This window comes from Macaca thibetana, chromosome 3 (genome assembly GCF_024542745.1).
Source record: "Macaca thibetana thibetana isolate TM-01 chromosome 3, ASM2454274v1, whole genome shotgun sequence".
In the NCBI taxonomy this organism is placed as follows: Eukaryota; Metazoa; Chordata; class Mammalia; order Primates; family Cercopithecidae; genus Macaca; species Macaca thibetana.
The window spans coordinates 16,848,124-16,871,485 of NC_065580.1; the positions used below are offsets into that span (position 1 = coordinate 16,848,124).

At 38.7% G+C, this 23,362-nt stretch overlaps 1 protein-coding gene across 1 annotated transcript in view; it reads right to left on the minus strand.

The window, feature by feature from the left end:
* MGAM (maltase-glucoamylase) overlaps positions 1 to 23,362 on the minus strand; it is a 273,176-nt gene that overhangs the window by 74,974 nt on the left and 174,840 nt on the right. The window contains exons 3-14 of the mRNA XM_050782224.1: positions 19,054 to 19,177; positions 18,503 to 18,612; positions 18,046 to 18,200; positions 16,538 to 16,709; positions 14,047 to 14,146; positions 13,145 to 13,257; positions 12,011 to 12,136; positions 9,725 to 9,856; positions 9,538 to 9,636; positions 6,784 to 6,897; positions 5,738 to 5,822; positions 3,049 to 3,166 (exon numbers count right to left, since the gene is read on the minus strand). Of these exons, the coding sequence (XP_050638181.1) occupies positions 3,049 to 3,166; positions 5,738 to 5,822; positions 6,784 to 6,897; positions 9,538 to 9,636; positions 9,725 to 9,856; positions 12,011 to 12,136; positions 13,145 to 13,257; positions 14,047 to 14,146; positions 16,538 to 16,709; positions 18,046 to 18,200; positions 18,503 to 18,612; positions 19,054 to 19,177 (1,448 nt within the window). The remainder of the gene's footprint in view (positions 1 to 3,048; positions 3,167 to 5,737; positions 5,823 to 6,783; positions 6,898 to 9,537; positions 9,637 to 9,724; positions 9,857 to 12,010; positions 12,137 to 13,144; positions 13,258 to 14,046; positions 14,147 to 16,537; positions 16,710 to 18,045; positions 18,201 to 18,502; positions 18,613 to 19,053; positions 19,178 to 23,362) is intronic.

The window sequence follows — 23,362 nt, forward strand, 5'->3', positions numbered from 1 at the left end:
GCACATGAAAGGCATGGAAGAATGAACAGCCCTTGGATGTGGGAACAACAAGAAGCTGCAAAGGTGAGAGAAAAATTGTAAGAAAGGGTTAGATTATAAAGTACCTTACAGGTTATGCTAAGAATTTTACTGTATAAAAAATAGCAAGGCATAAATAATTTTACACCGGGGAGAGAAATGAGCAAACTGTGCTTTAGAAAGGTCACTTCGTCAGGAATGTACAGTAGTGCTTTCTAAATTTTAACATACATTCAATATACCCAGGGATCTTGATAAAATGCAGGTTTTGGTTCCTAAGTTCAGGGTTGAGGTCCAAGATGCTAATGCTTTCTGGTGATGCTGATGCAGCTGTTCCTTGGACTATGCTTCAAGTAGAAAGGGTAGAGGACAGGTTATTGCGAGATAAGGGTAAAGTCAGGGAGATTAGTTCTGGGCCTAGTGTAATGATTTGTGTGAGGGATGATGATAACCTAATTAAGAAGTATTCGTGGGGAAAAAGGGAGGTGGTTACAGAAATGTTTCAAAAGTAACATCACAAAGATCAAGGACTGATTGCATGTGAGGGCACAGAAGGCGTAATGGATGGTGTCATGCTTCTCACTTGGGAGTCTGGGATGTAGGGATGCTGTTGCTACCAACCAAGATACAGAATTGAAGAGTTTCAGCCGGGCGTGGGGGCTCATGCCTGTAATCCCAGCACTTTGGGAGGCCGAGGCGGGTGGATCACCTGAGGTCGGGAGTTTGAGACTAGCCTGACCAACATGGAGAAACCCTGTCTCTACTAAAACTATAAAATTAGCTAGGCGTGGTGGTGCATGCCTGTAATCCAGCTACTGGAGAGACTGAGGCAGGAAAATCGCTTGAACCCGGGAGGCGGAGGTTTCAGTGAGCTGAGATCATGCCATTGCACTGCAGCCTGGGCAACAAAAGTGAAACTCTGTCTCGAAAAAAAAAGAATTTAACAGTTTTGAAAATGATCAGCTACAGTGGGAAGATTAGGTGAAAACAGGTAACAGAGCAAGGTGAACGGTGTTTGAGGTACTACAAAACATCCAAGTAGACAATATCAGAAGATGGTTTTGGATATTTGTGTCCAAAAATTGGGGAAAGACCCCAGGAAGAATTATAGATTTTAAAATCATTAGAATTAATTACAGTGAAAACCATGAAAAGAAATAAATTACCTATGTGTTGGCATCAACTGTAAAGAGAAGAGGCCAGAGGATGGACTCCTAAGAATCATCAACAGTGAAAGAGCTGATGGAAAAGATCCAGGCACACAGATGAGAGGGAACAGCTGGAAAGAGAGCAGAGGCACCAGGAAGAGCAGTATCTTTTTTTTTTTTTTTTTTTTTTTTTTTGAGACGGAGTTTCACTCTTGTTGCCCAGGCTGGAGTGCAATGGCGTGATCTCGGCTCACTGCAACCTCCGCTTCCCGGGTTCATATGATCCTCCTGCCTCAGCCTCCAAAATAGCTGGGATTACAGGCACCCAACACCACACCCGACTAATTTTTGCATTTTTAGTAGAGACAAGGTTTCACTATGTTGGCCAGGCTGGTCTCAAACTCCTGACCTCAGGTGATCTGCCCACCTCAGCCTCCCAAAGTGCTGGGATTATAGACGTGAGCCACCACACCCTTAAGAAACCACACCACACTCTTAAGAAACAGAGCAGTTTCTTAAGGACTGAAGGAGCTGAGTTTAAAGGAGTGGTTATGGCCTTGAGTACCACAGAGAAAGAGAAGTCAAGTAAGAAAAGGACTAAAACAGGTCCCATAAGCCTATCAAAGTCTCCCTGTCTTCTAGAGCACAACAGTGCTCTAGAAACACCAAAACAGGAGGAGAGAAGCCGAGAAAGACAAAGATGCTCTTTCCAAAGCCACTGGAGGATCCACAGCAGCTCTTCTAACACTTTAGTTTCCCCATCTGTGCCGCAAATTCAAATTAAAATCTTAAGCCTGGCCCCAAATTTTCTTGCCGTCTTAGGTATAATGATTGTATTATACCATCTTCCACAGAAGAAACTGCAGAGTGAGAAGAGGAGCTATTTCTCAGTTTACAAAGTCACAAGTAAACAATCTACCTGACAAGATATAAAGGATGTAATGGTTTGAAGAACACATTTGTCTCCTTGGTAGACTTTTATAATGGGTGGTGGTGGCAACAGCAGTAATGGAGATGGTGATAGTCATGGTGGTGATGGGGATAGTGATGATGGTGATGGTGGTGTAGGGATGGTGGTGGTGGTGATGGCAGTGATAGTGGTGTTGGTTATGATGGTGATGGTGAATGGTGGTCATGGTGGGTGGTGGTGATGGTGGTAATGAGTGTGGTGGTGGTGGGGGATGGTGGTGACAACTGTGGTGGTGGTGATGGTGATAGTAGCAGTAGTGATGGTGGTGGTGATGGCAATAATGGTGGTAGTGGTGGTAATGGTAGTGGTTATGATAATGGTGATGGTGTTAGGTAATGATGGCAGTGGTGATGGTGATGGTGTGTGCACGTGTGTATGTGTGTCTTGGGGTAGAAGGGAGGATTATGAGGTAGACAAGCAGGACATTGGGAAGGAAATAGAAGGTCATGGTGTAGCATTTCCAGATAAATAAAGGAAATACAGGTAAATTCAAATTCCAAGTAAACAATGAATAATTTTTAGTATGAGAATGTCCCACATAAATTTAATTTGGTGTCCTGTATATTTATTTGCTAAAATCAAGCAATCCTAGTGCATTCAGTAAAAGGATCCAAGCAAGAGCTGACTTCTAGCTGAGGACTCTAAATGCCTTACATAGTATTGCCTGCTAGTATCCTTGAAATAAGCTCCTTAGCCATAAGCCAATCAAAAATAATCCTGTACAGAAACCAAGGAACTTGGTTCTTGAGAGGAACTCTTAAATACTCTCTAAGAACAGAGTTTTTCTGTTTCTATAAATGCAAAAATTATTTGAACAATATGTTACTTATAGAACAGAAGAAAAACCCTCCACCTCCACCTCCACCTCCCACCTCCACATATCTAGAGTTAGGGTGAAAACCAAGTCCTTACAAGTTTGTGGTTCTTGCCATGGAGTGGCCATACAAGCTGTGGATGTCATAGTGAAGGCCTCCATGAAACTCCGTGTCCATGCAGAGAGTTCTTGCAAAAAGTAAGTGATCCAGAACTCCTGGAGGGAAATACTCATTAGTGAGGCACTTCCTCATTAACCATCTTTAACAAAATAGCAGCCCAATTATTTTCTTCCTGATTACAGTACCTTCCCCACCAATCTCCACCTGACCAAATCCATTCCAGATTTTAAATTCTATCCTAAATGCTATGTCCTGCCTGGGGCTCACACTGAGCCCTCCAAGGAGATGAATTATTAAAATTAATCTGCATTCCCTCGAGCTCACAAAGAATCCTGGTGAGGGGAGGCAACTGAGAAACGTGCTCAGAGTAAACACAGTGGATGTGAGCCTAAGTATAAAGCATATAATGTTTATCTACATATATTTAATCAAGAGAAATTGAGTGTACAATGTATAGGTATGAAGGCAGAGAAATGGAACTTTTTCTTTTTTATAATACAGTCACACTTAGAAGAAAAATAGGGGCCGGGCATGGTGGTTCACGCCTGTAATCCCAGCACTTTGGGAGGCCGAGGTGGGTGGATCACCTGAGGTCAAGAGCTCGAGACCAGCGTGACCAATATGGTGAATCCCCGTCTCTACTAAAATTACAAAAATTAGCCGGGCATGGTGGCGGGCGCCTGTAGTCCCAGCTACTTGGGAGGCTGAGGCAGGAGAATTGCTTGAGCTGGGGAGGCGGAAGTGGCAGTGAGCCGAGATCTCACCACTGCACTCCAGACTGGGCGACAGAGCGAGACTACATCTCCAAAAAGAAAAGAAAAGAAAAATAAGATGTGACATTTGGGTAGTCTGATAGTTTGATGTGTAAGTACTCAAATCCTGCCTCTGAGAATTCTCATTGTTCGCATTTTCCCTTCCTCAAGCCTAAAACGGCCAGTCTTCTCTGCCACTTCCTCTCCTTGTGAACTCTTCACTGGGGCCGTATCTACCTTCCTTCACCAAGTCTTGCCCATACCTAGGACCTGAGTGTGAGGCACAATTCCAGAAAGTGGTGGGACCAGTAAAGATTGAGGTTGAGTTTTTCCTACCCACTATAACAGAAGCAAGGTTTGGAGTTGGAAATTAAGTAGAAATGTAAGATGGGAAGAAAATTCTATTTCTTGCACAGCTTGGTATGTGGCATGAGATTCACAACCACTTCAATGCTCTTTCTCTTGCTAATTAATGTGCACTCTGCAATCCTGGAAATGGGAGGGGCTGCCTGGCTATGAGCAAAAGTTGCCGGTCATATGTGAGTAGACAAAATGCTGAGGGTAGCGAGTGGGGTCCCCACCAGAAGCAAGCAGAAAGTGATAGGATTGAGGTTTTTTGTAGGGCAAAAAAAAAAAAAAATCAAAAACAAAAGTTAGTTTTGGCCAAAAAGAGGATTGAGAGATTAAGAAAAAACAAAACATGATAAACTAATCCAGAGTGGAAAAAAAATTGGGGAATACAGACAGAGCAGAGAAGAACAAAGAGTAAGTCGAAAAAGCAAACAGTAGATTTTGCAAGAGGTCAAGACTTCCTCCAAAAAATTATTTACTCCTTAAGTGACCAAAAGGAGTTAAAGAAACAGCTGTACCTTGGTCTCAGGGGTATAAGTAAAGTGGGCAAATCAGAATACACTGACTGTTCAGGTGCCCAACATGCCAGCGTTCTCTTCCTGGAAATATAAGAAGATTATACCTTCCCTTGAGGTTAAGCTGAGGCTACGTGACCAGATTCCAGCAAAGAAATTTGGGCAAATGGGGTACACTTCCCTTCTAGGCCTGCCCATAAAATCTTCTCCACCCTCTCTCTCCCTCACCCAGGAAGCCAGAAGCAAAGGTCTCTGAGGAGATGGAAGAACCAGACATAGATCTGAGTCACCACTTGGATTCAAGTTACCCATCCCTCACCAGAGTATGATGTGGGCAAAAAACAAACGACTATGACGTGAGTAAAAAGTAAGCGATCATTGTGTTAATCCACTGAGATACTGGGGTTTATTTGTTGCCAGAGCATAGTCTATTCTATACTGCTACCGCCACCCACCACCTCCACACATATTCTTTCAAAATCAGAAACTAGAAAATTGACCTTGACTAGAAATGGCACCTATAAATAGGACCTTGAAGGCACCACTGATGCTTTAAACTGTTGTTAATGATCAGAGAAAGAGGGAGGAAGGGAGGGAAAAAAGAAAAATGGAAGAAGGAAGGAAGGGAGGGTAAGGAGGAAAGAAGGAAGGAAAGAATAAAGAAAACAGTTAAGAAGATTACAGGTTTGTTTCAATTTAAGGTAGTTTGTATCCTAAAGTGTCCTGAAATTCTCATAGATTTTAAAATTGACACCTGAGGGATTTGGGGGAAATGAACAGGATGAAAGCATTTTGAACTCTAGACTAGAAGGGCAACCAGGGGAGGTAGGCAGGCTCCGACTTTGTCACATGCTTGCCCTGGAGTTATGACAGCAAAAGGGTAATCAGAGACCCGACACTGCTGCAGAGACTTCGGTAGAGGAGTGCTCAGATGTTTAGGAGACCCCTTGGACTGGGAAGTGAAATTGCTCCTGACCATACTGAGTGTTACTGAGGGTGTTTTAAACATGGCTTATTCCTACGTCACAGCAAACAGGTGAAAACTTACTAGGAAGAAAAGGAGGAAAGTTCAAGTTGTTGGATTCACATTGGTCATTAGAAGCTTGGAGTAAGCTAGCAACTTCATTCATTTCCTTCAAAAACACAAAACACACCAAGTGTAAAATGCGATTGAGCTACATTTAGCTGTTGAGAAATGCTTACTGAACTAGGAGCCAGGATATCTGGGTCCCTTATTAACCGCTTTTTGGATTTTAAATAATCCCCCTAACTTTTCTTACCCTTTGTTTCATCTTTCACAAAATTGAGTCATTGGATTAGGTTACATATTTGTACGGTATGTTCCACTTCTAAACGACATTTTTACCTTTTATCAATTGATTTCAATCAGCTAATTCAGAAATACTGTTTCAAAGGTTGATCCCTGCCTACAAATTGTAAAGATTTTATTGTTATTGTTAAGAACCTAAGATAAACTAACATTTCTATTGTATAACTGTCCCTATCCTTTATTCCTCTGAGTGAGGAACAATAAGAGAATATAATTAAGATCAAATCTATTTTCTTACATGAATTAAAAATAAGTATGTCTAATCTTGGTAACAAACAATTTTTTTTTAATCATTGCATATCTTAGTCATCAGAGTGCTCCTGAAAATGACTGCTCCAATGCTTTCCTTGCACATTGGCACTCAGAACATTTGTTGAAGAAATTCCTACTGTTCTTCCACAAAACTATAGACTTTCATTAAATTATTATCTAATGATTAATTTAAATTTTTATGAATGAATGCTACAAATAGTAGCAATTACAATACCATTTTAATAAAACAGTATTTTTAAACTGACAACCAGTTAATGGAGAAAGCAAAAACTTTATCAAAATGAAATAACCAGTTGATGAAAGATGCAAGATAAGAACCTAAGGCTCTTAGGAGCCTAATTCACTGGATATAGATGCAGCATTAAGTAAAATAATTTTTAATACTACTACGTAAAGCGAACTATTTTTTACTACACATCAAAGTCAAAACTCATCTGCAAATTTGGCATATCTGTTTCCAAATGAAATTTGAGTCTGCAATAATAACTTACAATCCACACTCCATCAAACTCCAGACGATCATGAAATTTAGCGACCTGATCTATCCACCACTCAGTGCATACTGGATTGGTGTAATCGGGAAAGACTGTCGGTCCCGGATATCCCTAGGACACAAAGAGGAAGGCTGTGGCAATCAGCTTGGTTGAAGGTTTTTCATTTTTACAGACAATGATTTCTTCTATTAGGAGCCTCATTTTGCTTGTCATTTTAGAAATAAAATGTGTGACTCCCCCAACAGAAACTAAACAATAAAATGCATACAAGGAACAAGAGGAAGAAACAATGAAAGGAAAAGCAACTGAGTAAATCGATGAAAAGCCACCATAAGTCCTTTTCTGTGCAAAAAGAAAATTTGAAAAGTACAATTTCATTATGTCAGCCCAGTTGGGAGACAAATTGTTTAAAATACTAGAAAGTCTATAGAATATTTTTCAAGAGAATGAACTTTTTCCAAGTGTTCTTAATTGAAGGTCACATAAAGTCTACTTTGAATAATTATGATTATAAATAACCTGTTGATATTTTTGGCATATAAACACTATTTTATAAATGGTTGAATGAAGTTTGCACTTCTTACTCAGGTCATTTTTTTAATTCTACCTCCCTTTTCTGTCTATGCCTATCAAACAATAGCTTTAAAGATTTTCCACAACAAAGATATAACCATAGCCAAATTTTTGAAAATTCGGAATTAAAAGGATACCAGTTTTTGTGAAAAAATTTTGTTCATTTTCCCCATACATTTATAGATTGTAATTTAGGAACAACTTTACAGTCTGAGAACATAATGAATACATATTTTAAAATGTGGATAATTCTCAAAGCTCAAGATAGGAGCTCGAAGTACCCACAGGAAATGGATTGAGCTCCTGGCTCTTTGTTTTAGGTGATGGGCACCAACTAACCATTAGATGTAACTTTGCCCCCCAGGAAACAGGTGGTGTCACAAAACAGTCACCTACAGCAACATTCAATCTAGAGCAAGCCAGCAAATTTGATTCAACCAAGTGCGTTTAAAACAAACCACTGGCCAGGCACGGTGGCTCACACCTGTAATCCCAACACTTTGGGAGACCAAGGTGGGTGGATCATGAGGTCAGGAGTTCGAGACCAGTCTGGCCAAGATGGTGAAATTCTGTCTCTACTAAAAATACGAAAATCAGCCAAGCACAGGGGCAGGCGCCTGTAATTCCAGCTACCTGGGAGGCTAAGGCAGGAGAATCGCTTGAATCTGGGAGGCAGAGGTTACGGTGAGCTGAGATTGTGCCACTGCACTCCAGCCTGGGTGACAGAGCAATACTCCATCTCAAAAAAAAAAAAAAAAAAAAAACAAAACAAAAAACATGCACCACTATGCACCTCCACTACTGCTATCTCTGCCAACATCTTAGATTAAATGATTCATGCCATTTATTGGTCAATGAAGTCAACCATCTAATTCATTCTTTGTAATTATATGCAAATTCTTAATTATATATCACTCAAACATGAGTACTATTGAAATGACTCATATGTGTGGATAAAATTTTAGGTGAGCAAAATAATTTTTATTTGACTATGGACTCTAAATGTAGTATATAAATATGGGCTTATCTAATATTTTAGAAATTAGCTTCTAACGAATCAGTAAAAGCAAAGACTTGGTGTGCAGAAGGAAGAAAACTTTCCTACTGCTTTATGAAAAGTTAGAATCAATGAAAAAAAAGTAAATAGAATTAAGCATCGAAAGAGTCAATGAAAGGAACTAAGTGAGCAGAGTTTGGTAAGGGATCATCCATAATCCTGAAAAGAGAGTTCTGCAAAATAAACCACTCAGGAGCAACAAGTTCTGCAGTCACCTGAACTCTCTAGATGAAGCACGAATTTGAGTAAATCTTACAGAATCCAATTATCTAGGGCTGACCCTACATATAATTGAAATTGCCTATGTGATTTGATTTAAAGTCCTCTCAGAAATTTTGTTATCCTGAATATAGGCCCCAGCTCAGCCTATTCCAATGCCTGAGTCTGCTACCTTAGAATCAAAACCGTGCTCTATCTATAAGTCTTGTGTAAATTTAAAACATAGGCCGGGCATGGTGGCTCACACCTGTCATCCCAGCACTTTGGGAGGCTGAGGCAGGCGAATCACCTGAGGTCAGGAGTTCAAGATCAACCTGGCCAACATGGAGAAACCCCATCTCTACTAAAAATACAAAAGTTAGTCGGGCCTGGTGGTGTGTGCCTCTAATCCCAGCTACTCGGGAGGCTGAGGTAGGAGAATCGCTTGAACCCAGGGGTGGGAGGTTGCAGTGAGTCAAGATCATGCCATTGCACTCCAGCCAGGGTGACAAAAGTGAAACTCCATCTCAAAAAAAATAAAAATTAAAAATTAAAAAAAAAAATATTAGCTGAGATCAGTTCCATATTAATCTATGAGCATCATGCTATATTTTTGTAGTTGAATTTATGTCTTGGGAAAGAGAAATTTGGAGATGGGAGGGCTTTAGGAACTGATTTTTCTTCTAATTATATATTGCTTCTCAATTATCTATGGTATTAGAGGATCAAGGCTAGCTTTTTAAATGCTTCAGATTTTTAATCATTCTATTATTATATCTACTGGTTTAAAATAGTAATAAAAGAAACCTCTAAAGCCAGGAAAACAGTAACAATATTGTAACTTGCCTTTCACCCATCTTCGTACCAAAAGTACAAACTCTCCAAAACAATCATAATTTATTTTTATTTTCTTAAGAAATTACCTCCCCAACAGCAAAGCCATTGTTCCCCAAGATCCACACTCTCTTTAGGCTTCCATTATTATAGGGCTCGTAGTTAGAGTTTTTGGAGATGCCAGGATTCTAATAAAGAAATATGATACAAATATTATTTTTATAAATTGTTTTGCACTGTGAAAGAAAAAATAAAGTAACAAGTGTTTGAACATACCATAATAATAACATATTTCTGTCCATTTTCATGTAACTCGTTGACAAAATCTGGGAGACCGGAGTAAGCGACTTCATCAACAGTGAAATCCTTCTTTCCATCCATGTAGTCTATGTCAGAGTACTGGACGTCCTGAAAGAGAGCTCTGGCCAGTCAGAACCCAGGAAACAGCACTGTGCTGATGGGAAATATTACAGCTCTGGTTCCCGACCATTGAAAATGAAACCACATTTCCTACTGATCCTGGAACTTCCAGGGCTTGGCTACTTCTTAGGAGTAAATAAGCCATCTTTGAAACACATGATTGCTGTTTGGTTGCAGTTTTACCTCCTTGTCCTGACAGGTGCATGTCATAAGGTATTGGGAGGGACTTAAGAGCAGGAATTACATCTTGTTCATCTCTGCAACTTGAGAGCTTGGATGCTTGACATAAAACAGAAGCTCTTTAAATGATTGTTTGAATGAATTATATTATTAATGTTATAACCATGTACTAACTTAACCCAAGCATCAAGCCAGAATATATCATATGGGGAGAAAATGATCTTTTGCCCTATGAAAGTGCTAGAGTAATGATTAACAAAGATCAATGACAAAAAGATAAAGCCTTACTCAACTAAACTCTCAAGCACACATTTTTCCTTGTGTTTGTGTACCAGCCTATGGGGAGCAGGTGTTATTCTTAGTGAGCAAATTGAAATGTGAGGGAGTTCAGTGACATTTCCCAAAGTGCGTGCCCTGGGAGGTGGGGTGGCTGATGAGGGCTTTGGGGACAGGCTCTTTGGCTTCAGATGCTCTTTTTTCCCCCAATCTGCCACTTTCCTCAAAGACAAAGGAAGTGTTCTTCTAAGTGTTCCTCAAGTATCATACAGTAGGAGTCTCGACCTTACAGGCCTGAAGGAAAATGTGGCTTGTAGTCTGTTGCCCAAAGTGGCATCAACTGTTCTAATACTGGGCAGTCATTTAGGACCCAGGTGTCCTCCACAAACACATACAGGGAAAGATTCTATTTGTGGAAGAAAATTCTTCCTCGAATTGGATGTTTGCAGATAGTAGATATGGGAGAAGTAAAATTAAACACAATCAATTCCCCTTTGACACCAAAACACATTGACCATCTATTTTTTTCACAGGAAAAACTGATCCTCCTGCCTGCCCTTATCACTACTCTGAGAGGGGATTGAAGAACCCTGAAAGCAGGCCAAAGCCATTTCCACATGTTCAGTCTTCCTTCGGATGTTCACATTTAACTTTTTTTTTTTTTTTTTTTTTTTTTTTTTTTTTTTTTTTGAGACAGAGCCTCACTCTGTCACCCAGGCTGGAGTGCAGTGGCACGATCTCAGCTCACTACAACCTCTGCCTCCAGGCTCAAGTGATTCTCCTGCCTCAGCCTGCTTTGTAGCTGGGATTATAGGCATATGCCACCACATCTGGGTAATTTTTTTGTATTTTTAATAGAGACGGGGTGCCACCATATTGACCAGGCTGGTCTCAAAATCCTGACCTCAAGTGATCAACCCACCTTGGCCTCCCAAAGTGCTGAGATTACAGGTGTGAGCCACCACACTGGGCCAACACTATATTCTTACATCAAAGTTTCAAAATCCCAAAGAGCTACCCCAAATAAGTTGTTCTGATAAATTCTTTAGCCACATGTTATGCATCTCCTGGAGAAGATGATCAAATATTACACACTTAATAATTATCTTGACTTACTGGTGGACATGGAACATCATAAATACTGATGCAACCATGAAGCTTCAAAATTAGAGTTTGTCAGATCTGGGAGGAGTATATGAGGTCACCGTGAGAAACTCATTTACTGTAAGTCATTATAATCATCATCTCTTGTTACTCATGTCACCTCCAGTGTTGCTTTCTCTAATATCATAACAGCTAACTTTGATGATGTTCACCTTCTGTGCTAGATGCTTTACATGCACAGTACTTACTACCAGCCCATTCCTTACTACCAGCCCACCAAAGCAAGTCTTACATTCTCATTCTATAAAGGTGGAAACTAAGACTCAGACATGTTAATTAAGTAGCGCAACATTGCACAGAGCTAGGAAGAGGTAAAGCCAAAATTCAAAGCCATATCTACCTGACTTCATTAACAGTATACTTTTCATGCTCAGTTACATAACTTAACATGCAAATTTCTGCCAGCAAGTGTGCCTGTCAATCTATTGATTTATCTACATTTTTCCTAATAAATTGAATTTAATACAAAAAATAAAAATGGGAATTGGTGTCAAATGCATGCTAAAAGAAGTTTCAACTTACATATGGTATCTCAGCTAAACGATTTCGGCTTACAACTTCTTTCAATTTATTGATGCCACCATAATCCCTGCGACTAAGCTGGAACCCAAGACTCCAATAGGGAGGCAAGAATGGCCGTCCAACAAGCTGAAAAGATAAGCAAGTAAGTGTGTAGACTTTTAGCATAAACACTGTAGCCCCATGCCTAACACTGGAGGCATTAGCCCCATTTCATTTTCTGTGAAGTTCCCAGAGCTGAAAACGTCAGAGCTGAGAGTAATCCGCTAGAATAATTTGTGAAATCCCACAATCACATCCTTCTTTACTAAGTACATAAATGTATTCCCAACATCAGACACTGATAAAATTTGCAGAAAATGTTTCAATAATATTGTCACCTTGGGGGGAAACCGGTGACATTCATTATTCTATAAGTGTTTTTCTGAGTATTTGTTCACAGTGTGGCAAGGGCTAAGATGGGCGCTTGGAATATGGTGGCACAGAACAAACATAGTCCTGCCCTCACAGAGCTTAGAGGAAATAAATAAATGTCTAATATAATTTCAGATAGTGGTATGTGCAAAGGGTAAAGGAATAAGAACTGATGAGATTAGGAGTGAGATTACGGACACATGCCACCACGCCCAGCTAATTTTTGTATTTTTAGTAGAGACAGAGCTCTGCCATGTTGGCCAGGCTGGTCTTGCCCTCCTGACCTCAAGCGATTCGCCTGCATTGGCCTCCCAAAGTGCTGGAAGTACAGGTGTTAGCCACTGTGTCCAACCTCAAGTTTCTTCCTTTTCTATAATTTGAGTCAAATATGAATAGCTAGCAAAGTTTATTTAGGTAGTTCCTTTTCACTGAATTTTAACTTATTGAATGAATAAGCTTTGCTGATTGGTGGGATACATGATTGGACCATGAGTTACTTGAAAGCAGGATGGTTTCTGACTTATTTTGCATTTCTCAAGCCTTGCACAGTGTCCTTTTGAATGCAGAAAGCACCAAATAAAGGTCACCAAAATAAATAAACAATAGATGAAAGACTATCCCAGCATTTATAATCCATATAGTTTACTAATACCTTTTATTAATTTATAATGAGTATACGAGATAATAGCAGTAAATAAGGACTATCTGAATGCAAAAACATACCTCCAAGTATTGCTGAACCACTTGTTCTGGAGTGTTTCCTAGGAATACATAGAAGTCAAGAATGCCTCCAATCGTGCGATAAGTGATTGCAGGAGCTGGCTGAAGGGTAACCTCTGAAAAAATTATAATGAGATTTATTAGAATCTTCTGGTTGGAAGTAGACTCTTCTCTGCAGTATAAATAGCTGAGCTATCTAAAAGAGTCTCAGTCTCATTTTGAAAGGGATGAAAATCACACTGTTCTTTTTATCAGAGGATTGTTGTTGGAGTTTGTCAAAATATTTAATGTGTAAGACACCAATGAAGACTTGAGTTTGTTTTTTTTTTTTAAGAGAAAGAAGAACAAATTTTATTTTAACCTGGCCACATACAAATACAAGCTTCTGGGTTTTGTGAGTGGCTTCACCCAAAAAACCTTTTAAAAATTTTATTAGATGAGTTTGACTACAACTAAATATTTAAAAATAAGTAAAAATGCTTATTGGAGTATCATTAATCCAGAAGCTGGAGGAGGAAGATTTGGAGGGGGAAAGGGTGGCTGGGCTATGAGAAAGAGCCTACAAAACACAACCTTGTTGCCTACAGGCAGAAAGCACAATTTACACATTGAAATCTACAGGTATTTTTGGAATGCATCTATCAGTGGATCTTATTTTCTATGGACTATAAGCGGAAACATTATATCAAAGAAGACCCCTGCAGTGGTTTTCAATGAAAATAATGTCAAGTATGACCTGGATTTGTAGACAGGTTAACCTACTTTCAGGTTCCAGTTTCAGCAAAAGTATTGTAGGTTCAAAATGCTTTCTGTTCAACAGTGATCTCACCATAAAAGTAAGTTTTTCTAAAAGCAGAATCCTAAAACATATTCCTACCTACAGAAGACAAAAAGATGCTTCCTACCCATGGCATTACTGTTCATCAGAAAAACGCCAAAAGAGGAGCCACTGGCGTCTTCAAGGCACAAGAAGAATGTATGAGCTCCATACAGATTAATCATGTCCTGTCAGCAAAACAGAAGAACAGTAATAGTGTTATGTGTTAAGAAAGTTTTCATTCACCCTAAAATAAATTCAAAAGCCATCTATAACATATACTTGGTCAACACTTCATGTAGTATAACATTGTATCAAAAAGGCATTGAAATGATACTATCAACTGGAAAATGAATAAACAGAATACGGTATATCTATACAATAGAATTCCATTCAACAATAATAAAATAATCATACACACTACAACATAAATAAACCTTGAAAGTGTTATGCTAAAGGAAAGAAACTGACACAAACAACCATATATTGTATGATTTCATTGATATGAAATATCTACAAAAGTCAAATCTATAGGGACAGAAAGTAGGTTAGTATTTGGCCCGGGCTGAAGCAAGCTCTGGAGTTTAAGTCTCAAAGGGCAGAAGGGATCCTATTGCGGTGATGCCAAAGTTATAGAACTGGATTATGACGATGCTTGCACAACTCAGTATACGTGCTCAAAGTCATTGAATTGCACACTTAAAACAGATGAATTTTATGGCCTATACATTATAACTCAATCAAGTTATTTTGTAAACATATTTGCTATGATGTATACCAAAATATTAGCAGAAAGTGATGGTATTATGAGTAATTTTGAATTTTTTATGCCTAGTTGTATTTTCTAATGTTTCTGTAGTTAACATATAATACTTAAGTGGAAAAAAAGCTTAAAACTAATAAAAAGAGAAAGAAAAAATATTTAAATCTGTGACAAAGCTGTGATGAGCACTGATACAAGAAGAGATAATGTGTGTGTGCGTGTGTGTGTGTGTGTGTATAACTCTAAGTGCCTTAAGAATAAAAGAAGTTGAGATCAGAATACGGAGAATGTTTTACAAGCTCCCTGTGTGACAGTATCATCATCTTAGCCACAGCATAAGGCAATAATACTGATAATGGTAAATACCAGGAGAGGGGGAAAAAAGATTCAACATAATTTGCAAAATTGAGAAGACCAGTGAGCCTAGACTAGATGTAAAATTATAGCCAGGAAAACTAATGGCATCACACTTGGATAGCATACAGACAAAATTTTTAAAATACATTTTGAAGAAAGAAAAAAGCAGGAGAAAAAGAAAAGAAAAAAGAAAGGAAGAAAAACAGGAAGGGTGGAAGGCATTACATCTAATTTGTGACTACAATTTAGGAATGTCAGCTATAGAAAGTCAAACGTAGTACGATTCATAGTTTTCAATATTTGCCAGGGTCCTTGACCAAACACTTATTACATGGGTTGGCCATTGCTTTTTTGTCTTTGCTCTGCTCTGCAAGGTCACTCCCTTCATTGTATCAGATGCTGTTAGCTAAGCTACAGGTTAATGTGCTACTTGCTTTGTTCATCTCCTGCCAAATATGAATTGCAAAATGTCAGCTCTCTGTCTCCCTTGCACCATACTTCAGCTTGCGGCTCTTGCACAGATCCAAGAAATATCATCAGCACCATGGAGGCTTCAAGACATGCTCTACAAACCTACGTGACTCAAAGCGTTGTCCATGGAACAATACCTCCTCAAATCCTTTGTTATCAGTCAACCGCAAGACAAGTACAAAAACCAAAAGTCAAAGTTTAGAAATTCTTTCCTAGCAATTGAAAAGGGTAATATTTTATGTCTGTTCAACTGAAAATTTAGGCTTTTTTGGTATGTCTTTGGATTTTTTATTTCATTTTTTCAGTAATATATTTTAATTGTATTTTACAGAAGTATTGCCCATGCTGGATTTTTTTTTTTTTTTAAAGAAACTAGTCCTTCACTCCAGATAAGCTGAGAGGCACTAATCTAGAGCAGTCCTTCTCCCACTTTAATATGAATGTGAGTCACCGAGGGGTCTTGTAAAAATGCAGATTTGGATCCAGTGGGTCTGGGCTATGACTTGAGATTCTGCATTTCTAACAGCCTCCCAGGTGATGCCAGCGCTGACGTCTCTGAAACATACTTTCACTAGCAAACACCTAGAACAATATGAAAGCTGTCAAGAGACATTTTTAGTCCACTGAGTTCTACTGAGCATGGTGCCTACTGAAGCCCTCATTTCCTCAGTTATTAAACCAATACATAGTAATTTGGCAGAAGTATACTAGGTTCTAATATAATCATGAAATTGTATTTCCCATTAAAAGTGAAGTTTGTTTAAAAAAAATGCTACATTTCAAATTTGCTAGAAATTTTCTAATTTATTTTTTTTATTTCTAGTATTGCTATATTCCTGAATGTATAGGTCTCAAGAACAAATATTCCTCAACACTAACACATCTAAAATGATCAAAGTAAGATAGATGTATTCCCGCAGGCTACTTTTAGGAAAAGAAGGAGGGTATCCCTTACTGTAGGCGATACTGAGGAGGAAAGGCACCTCACCTTGGTGGGGGTGGCATCCCGGGTGAAGATGGGCCAGGTCTTCCAGGTCATGTTGTGGCGGTACTGCTGGTGCACATGTTCTCCCAGCCCATACACATTGGCACTGGGCAGTCGGAAAGACAGTTGCAGGTACTGCTGGGCAAACTGGAGGGGCCCGATGCTAGTGTCCAACCTGGGCCGTAGGGTAAGTAGAGCAAGCATCACCAAAAAACACTCTTTCCTCTGCTAGGAAGCTATCTTTCCTTTCCACATACACTTAGACCTCTGTTGTTTCATGTGTTATCAATTTTCACACTACCTTTGAAGGCCTTTCTAGGGCACCTCTGGTTCTTTGATTCGAGAGGAAGACAGCATTAGTGGCAGGATGCCAGGAGCTCAGGTTGGACAATTGGGGAAAGAGAGCAGAGTTGACTTCATATTTAATGTGCATCTACTACATTCCAGGCACCACTCTGGATGTTTTATAAACAATGTCTCATTACCCCTAGCAAAAGTGGATATTTTGAGTCCCTTTTTTTGGTCAAGGAAACTGATACTGTTAAGAAGAGGTATTTTGCCTGATATATAACACAGTTGACTTACTGGTACCAGGATGTGAATACTGGTTTTACTGACACTAATACTTCTATTTACTCCAGTACAGTTTGTGAATTAAGCTCAAATTGTTGGTCACTGCTTGATAGCAAAATTCACAGTGAAAAAAAATTTAAAATAATAGACAATGAAGTTTGAGTTCCAGTATGAATAATAATTTAAAACAATAAAATCCCCTATTTTACAACATATGTAAGCCGGAAGTATATTTCTGTGTATATACAAATATATTATATTATACAAATAGATAAATATATTAAATATACTACATATTTAAATATATAAATATATATTATTGAATTTTATATAAATATTTAGATAAATAAAAATATATTATGCAAAATATATATTTATATTCAATATATTGATGTATATTAACATATATTAAATATTTATATTAAATATAAATTAATGTTTACTAAATATATTAAATATTTATATTACTATAAATTAATGTTTATTAAATACATTCTAATACATTAAATATTTACATTAAGTCTAAATTAATGTATATTAAATATATATTAAACATTTATATTTAATATAAACATAAATATGTGTAAATATATTCAATGTATAAATATGACATATTTGTATATTAAATACATATGTTATATATTATATTTAAAATATTATATTAATTTATATATATTTATATATGATTTAAATATATCTATATATTATATATAATTATATAATTTAGCAAGCATTTTAGTATTACGTTTTAGTATTCTGTTTTACGAGCATGATAGGCTAACACTGTTATTTTACAGCAAACTCTTTGACATTTTTCTGATATTCAAACATTTTCTCTAGTTGTACTTAAATATTTAACTGCCCACCCACAGTAAATCAGAATGAGTAATATCAGAACTGTGTGTTCAAAGATGCACCAAGAGGGTTGAAAAGCTCACAAGACTCTTCTGTTGCTTGTCCTCATTATTTTGATGCTGAAAGGTTTATCAGTAACCTCCACATAATAGGTCAAATTGGAGGCATCAGCAGTCCCATCAACCAGCCTAATATTTTCATGGGAAACTTCATAGCGTATGTTATTGTAGTCAGTGATCTGTCAAAATAAAAACAGAAGGGACAACTGCAGATAAGACCACTTCCTTGTAGACAGAGCTATAAAAGACGTTCCATCTCAAATAGCACCCCATGAGAATAGCTTCTAATTCTTGACATTGTGGCTCCTGATTTGTGAAGTCACCCAATTACGTGTGCCCCATCAAATAAAAATTAGCCTGCCCATCCCATCCAGAGATTCCTGCAGAGAGGAAGAGAAGTACCTTCTGCTTCCACACTTCAAGCCCAATGTGGACACACTGCTTTCTTCAAAATGTATTTAGCAGTCACTCCCAAACCAACCTTAAAATGAAACCGATTGGATGTCTGATATTCAGCTGTGAAAAGGGTGGTGGCGACATCATTTCCAAACAGAGATGGGGACGGCAACCTTTTCAACTGGGCAGTAAATCCTATGGGTGGCAAGATCGGGGGAGAGAAAGAGAAGGAGACTAACTTTTAGGGGTTTTTGTTTCTTTGTTTTTATTTTGAGATGGAGTCTTGCCCTGTAGCCCAGGCTGGAGTGTAAGGTGTGATCTTGGCTCACTGCAACGTCCACCTCCCAGGTTCAAACGATTCTCCTGCCTCTGCCTCCCGAGTAGCTGGAATGACAGTCACCTGCCACCATGCTCAGCTAATTTTTGTATTTTTAGTAGAGATGGGGTTTCATCACATTGATGGGCTGGTCTTGAACTCCTGACCTCATGATCCACCTACGTCGGCCTCTCAAAGTGCTTGGATTACAGGCGTGAGCCACCGTGCCCGCCTAACTTTTACCTTTTATTTTACTTTGCAGTTGATGTATCTGGGCCATAAGGAGTTGTTCCCAGGCACAACATCAGGGCAGTGCTCACCTGTGCTTGTATTTGTATGGCCATTGCTGGCTTCATAGCCCCAGTTACAGGGGAAGAAGCACCTAGGGACATTGGCATCCTCCACAGGTGACCAGCAGCACTTATATTGCCATCTGCAGATATCCTGTAACAATGACACAGAGTTAGCAGTATATAAACTGAGGGAAGGAAAGTATTACCTATTTATTTATAATCCATTTTATTCCAAGGAGAATTTAAGATAGGTTATAATTACATTCACTAATTTATTTGTTCTTTATTTATTCATGCATCTATCCAACTGTCCAATATATATTTATTATATACCAGACATGGAACTGATAATACAGATAAACAAGACAGAGCCTGTGCCCTCAGCAAACTTACTGTCTAGTGGCAAATCCATACAATTAGAAAAGCAATTACATACAGCATGATGATATGAGGTCTCCACCAAGTGTGTCCAGGAGCTGAGGGAACACACGGTCACTGTACCCAGCCTAGTAGGCTTGGAGTGGGGTAGGGAGAGCTTCCAGGTAAGTGAAAGGTAAGTGAAAGGTAAGTCCCGTCATGAAGCACTAGGGGAGGTTAGACAGAGCAACAGTATTCCCAGCTGAGAAGGCAGCAATGCATGACAGACTCTGAAAAACCACACATTTCTTGTGCTGAAAACATTGAGTATGAGAATGAAGCTGGAAATCACATAGTATTTTTATTAGGAGTGGGTTGGAAGCCAGACCAAGAAGTTTGGACTTTCCCATGAGAAAGAGTCATGCAAGTGGCTAACAACACAGCAAAAAAAGAAATGCATTTCCAAAAAGTAAGCAAAGGGAAGCTAAGAAAATTAGAGATGATTAAAATAAAACTAGGACAGAGGGCAACATAGAAATTCACAATGTCTCTACTATGTCCAAGGCAAAAACAAATTACATGTGGTTCTTTCTCAGAGTGGCTTGATTATAAATATTTTTTGGTGTTATTTAGCAAGATTTATTTTGTAAAGGTCTTATAATTTTCACATTAATTTACATAAAATTATTTTGTTATGATAAATAAAACAAATGGCAACTGAGACCAATGTGTTAGAATAAACATAGGCATTCACCTTTCTCACCTAACTAAACTTACATGAAATGACAGAAGTGATTTTAAGAAAAAAATTACAAATCTGTTTATAACACAGCAAAATAAAATGCAGTGTGGCAATTCAGAAATTCAATTACAATTGAATTTCTTTCTTTCTTTTTTTTTTTTTTTTTGAGACAGAGTTTCATTCTTGTTGCCCAGTCTGGAGTGCAATGGTGCAGTCTCGGCTCACTGCAATCTTCACCTCCTGAGTTCAAGTGATTCTACTGCCTCAGTCTCACAAGTAGCTAGGATTACAGGCTTCTACCACCACACCTGGCTAAGTTTTGTATTTTTAGTAGAGACAGGGTTTCACCATGTTGGCCAGGCTAGTCTTGAACTCCTGACTTCAGGTGATCCACCCACCTCAGCCTCCCAAGTGCTGGGATTACCGACGTGAGTCATCGTGCCTGGCCTACAATTGAATTTCAATTATAATTACAACTACAATTGAAGTTCCATTACAATTCAAGGTGAGATTTAGGTGGGGACACAGAGTCAAATGATGTCATTCTGCACCTGGCCCCTCTCAGATCTCATGTCCTCACATTTCAAAACATAATCATGCCCTTCCAATAGTCCCTTAAAGTTTTAACTCATTCCAGTGTTAATCCAAAAATACAAGTACAAATTCTTATCTGAGACAAAGCAAGTCTCTTTAGCCTATGAGCCTGTACAATCAAAAGCAATCAGTTTCTTCCTAGATACAATGGGGTACAGGCATTGGGTAAATATACCCATTCCAAATGGAGAAATTGATCAAAATGAAGGGGTTACAGGCCCCATGCAAGTCTGAAATCCAATGCGGCAGTCAAAGCCTAAAGCTCTGAAATAATCTCCTTTGACTCCATTTCTCACATCCAGATCATGCTGATGTGAGAGGTGGGCTCCCACAGCCTTGAGCAGCTCTGTGTCCATGGCTCTGCAGGTACAGCCACCTTCCTGGCTGCTTTCATGAGCTGGCATTGAGTGTCTGTGGCTTTTCCAGGCACACACTGCAAGCTGTCAGTGGACCTACCATTCCGGGAGTTGGAGGACAGTGGCTCTCTTCTCACAACTTCACTAGGCTGAGCCCCAGTGGAGACGCTGTGTGGGGACTCTGACCCCACATTTCCCTTCCACACTGCCCTAGCAGAGGATCTCCATAAGGATTCTACCCATGCAGAAAACTTGTGCCTGGACATCCAGGCATTTCCACACATCCTCTGAAATCTACGTAGAGGTTCCTATACCTCGATTCTTGACTTCTGTGCACCCACGGGCTCAATACCATGTAGAAGCAGCCAAGACTTGGGGCTTACACACTCTGAAGCCACGGCCTGAGCTGTACCTTGGCCCCTTTTAGCCATGGCTGGAGCTGCTGGGACACAGAACACCAAGTCCCTAGGCTGCACACAGCAGGGGGATCCTGGGCTCAGCCCATGAAACCATTTTTCCCTCCTGGGCCTCCTTGCCTGTGATGGGAGGAGCTGCTGTGAAGACCTCTGACATGCCCTGGAGACATTTCCCCATTGTCTTGGCAATTAATATTTGGCTCCTTGTTACTTATGCAAATTTCTGTAGCTGGCTTGAATTTCTCCTCAGAAAATAGGCTTTTCTTTTCTATTGCATCATCAGGCTGCACATTTTCTGAACTGTTATGCTCTGCTTTCCTTTTAAACATAAGTTCCAATTCCAAACCATATCTTTGTGAATACATAAGCTGAATGCCTTTAATAGCACCCAAGTTACCTCTTAAACACTTTGCTGCTTAGAAATTTCTTCTGCCAGATACCCTAAATCATCTCTCTCAAGTTTAAAGTTCCACAGATCTCTAGGGCAGAGGTGAAATGCCACCAGTCTCTTTGATAAAACATAGCAAGAATCACCTTTATTCTAGTTCCCAACAAGTTCTTCATCTCCATCTGAGACAAGCAGCATTTGGTCAAAGTCATTCAACAAGTCTCAAGGAAGTTCCAAACTTTCCCACATCTTCCTGTCCTCTTCTGAGCCCTTCAAACTGTTCCAACCTCAGCTTGTTACCCAATTCCAAAGTCGCTTCCACATTTTCAGGTATCTTTACAGCAACACCCCACTACCTGGTACCAATTTACTGTATTAGTCAGTTCTCATGCTGCTAATAAAGACATTCCCAAGACTGTGTAATTTATAAAGGAAAGACATTTAATAGACTCACTGTTCCAAATGGCTGGGGAGGCCTCACAATCATGGTGGAAGATGAAGGAAGTACAATGGGATGTCTTACATGGTGGCAGGCAAGAGAGCTTGTGCAGGGGAAGTCCCCTTTATAAAACCATCAGATCTCATGAGCCTTATTCACTACCATAAGAACAGTATGGGGGAAACTGCCCCACAATTCAATTATCTCCACCTGGCCCCTTGACACATTGGGAGTATTAAAATTCAAGGTGAGATTTGGGTGGGGACACAGAGTCAAACCATCATTTCCATTTAAAAAAAACAATGAGGAATGTGTAATGTTAAGATTTAGAACAACAAGATTTAAAGCTCCTTAATATTTGAACTGAATTACAAAAGAAAACAATGAAAGAGAAGTGTTATGAAAAAACTTTAAAAATCAAATTTCAAATATCCCAGAAAATAATATAAAAAAAATAAAGAAACGGAAAATATGAAAGAAAGAGTAGGTGAAGTGACTGACAGACTCAGACAGCAGCACTCAACGAAGAGCATTCCAGAAGGAGAAAGAAAACAGATGAGGGAAAGAAAAGCAAATCAAATGTCATGGATCATGAACAACTCAATGTACAACCCAAGACACTAGAAAAGTACAAAATAAACCCACAAAAAGTGCGTAAGGTAATAAAAACAAAAGCAGTAATTATAAACTAGAATGTTCTGGTAACAAACTGAAAAAGGGCAGTCCAAATAAATAAGTAAACAAAAACATATAGGCCCATTTCACTTAAAAAACATAGATGTGCAAAATATCAATAAAATATTAGCAATTTGAATTCATTCATATATTAAAAGAATTAATACACAATATATGAATAGGTCTTATTAAGCAAAAGTTAGAATGGTTCCAAATTAAGAAATATTTTAATGTAATTCACGACACTGACAAAAGAAAATCGTATGGTAATCTCAATGGAAGCAATCTATTTTAAAAATATAATGTGGTAAATTTAAATGCCTTAAATTTAAAAAGCAAGTTGGAAAACTATATAGTATAATCAAATTT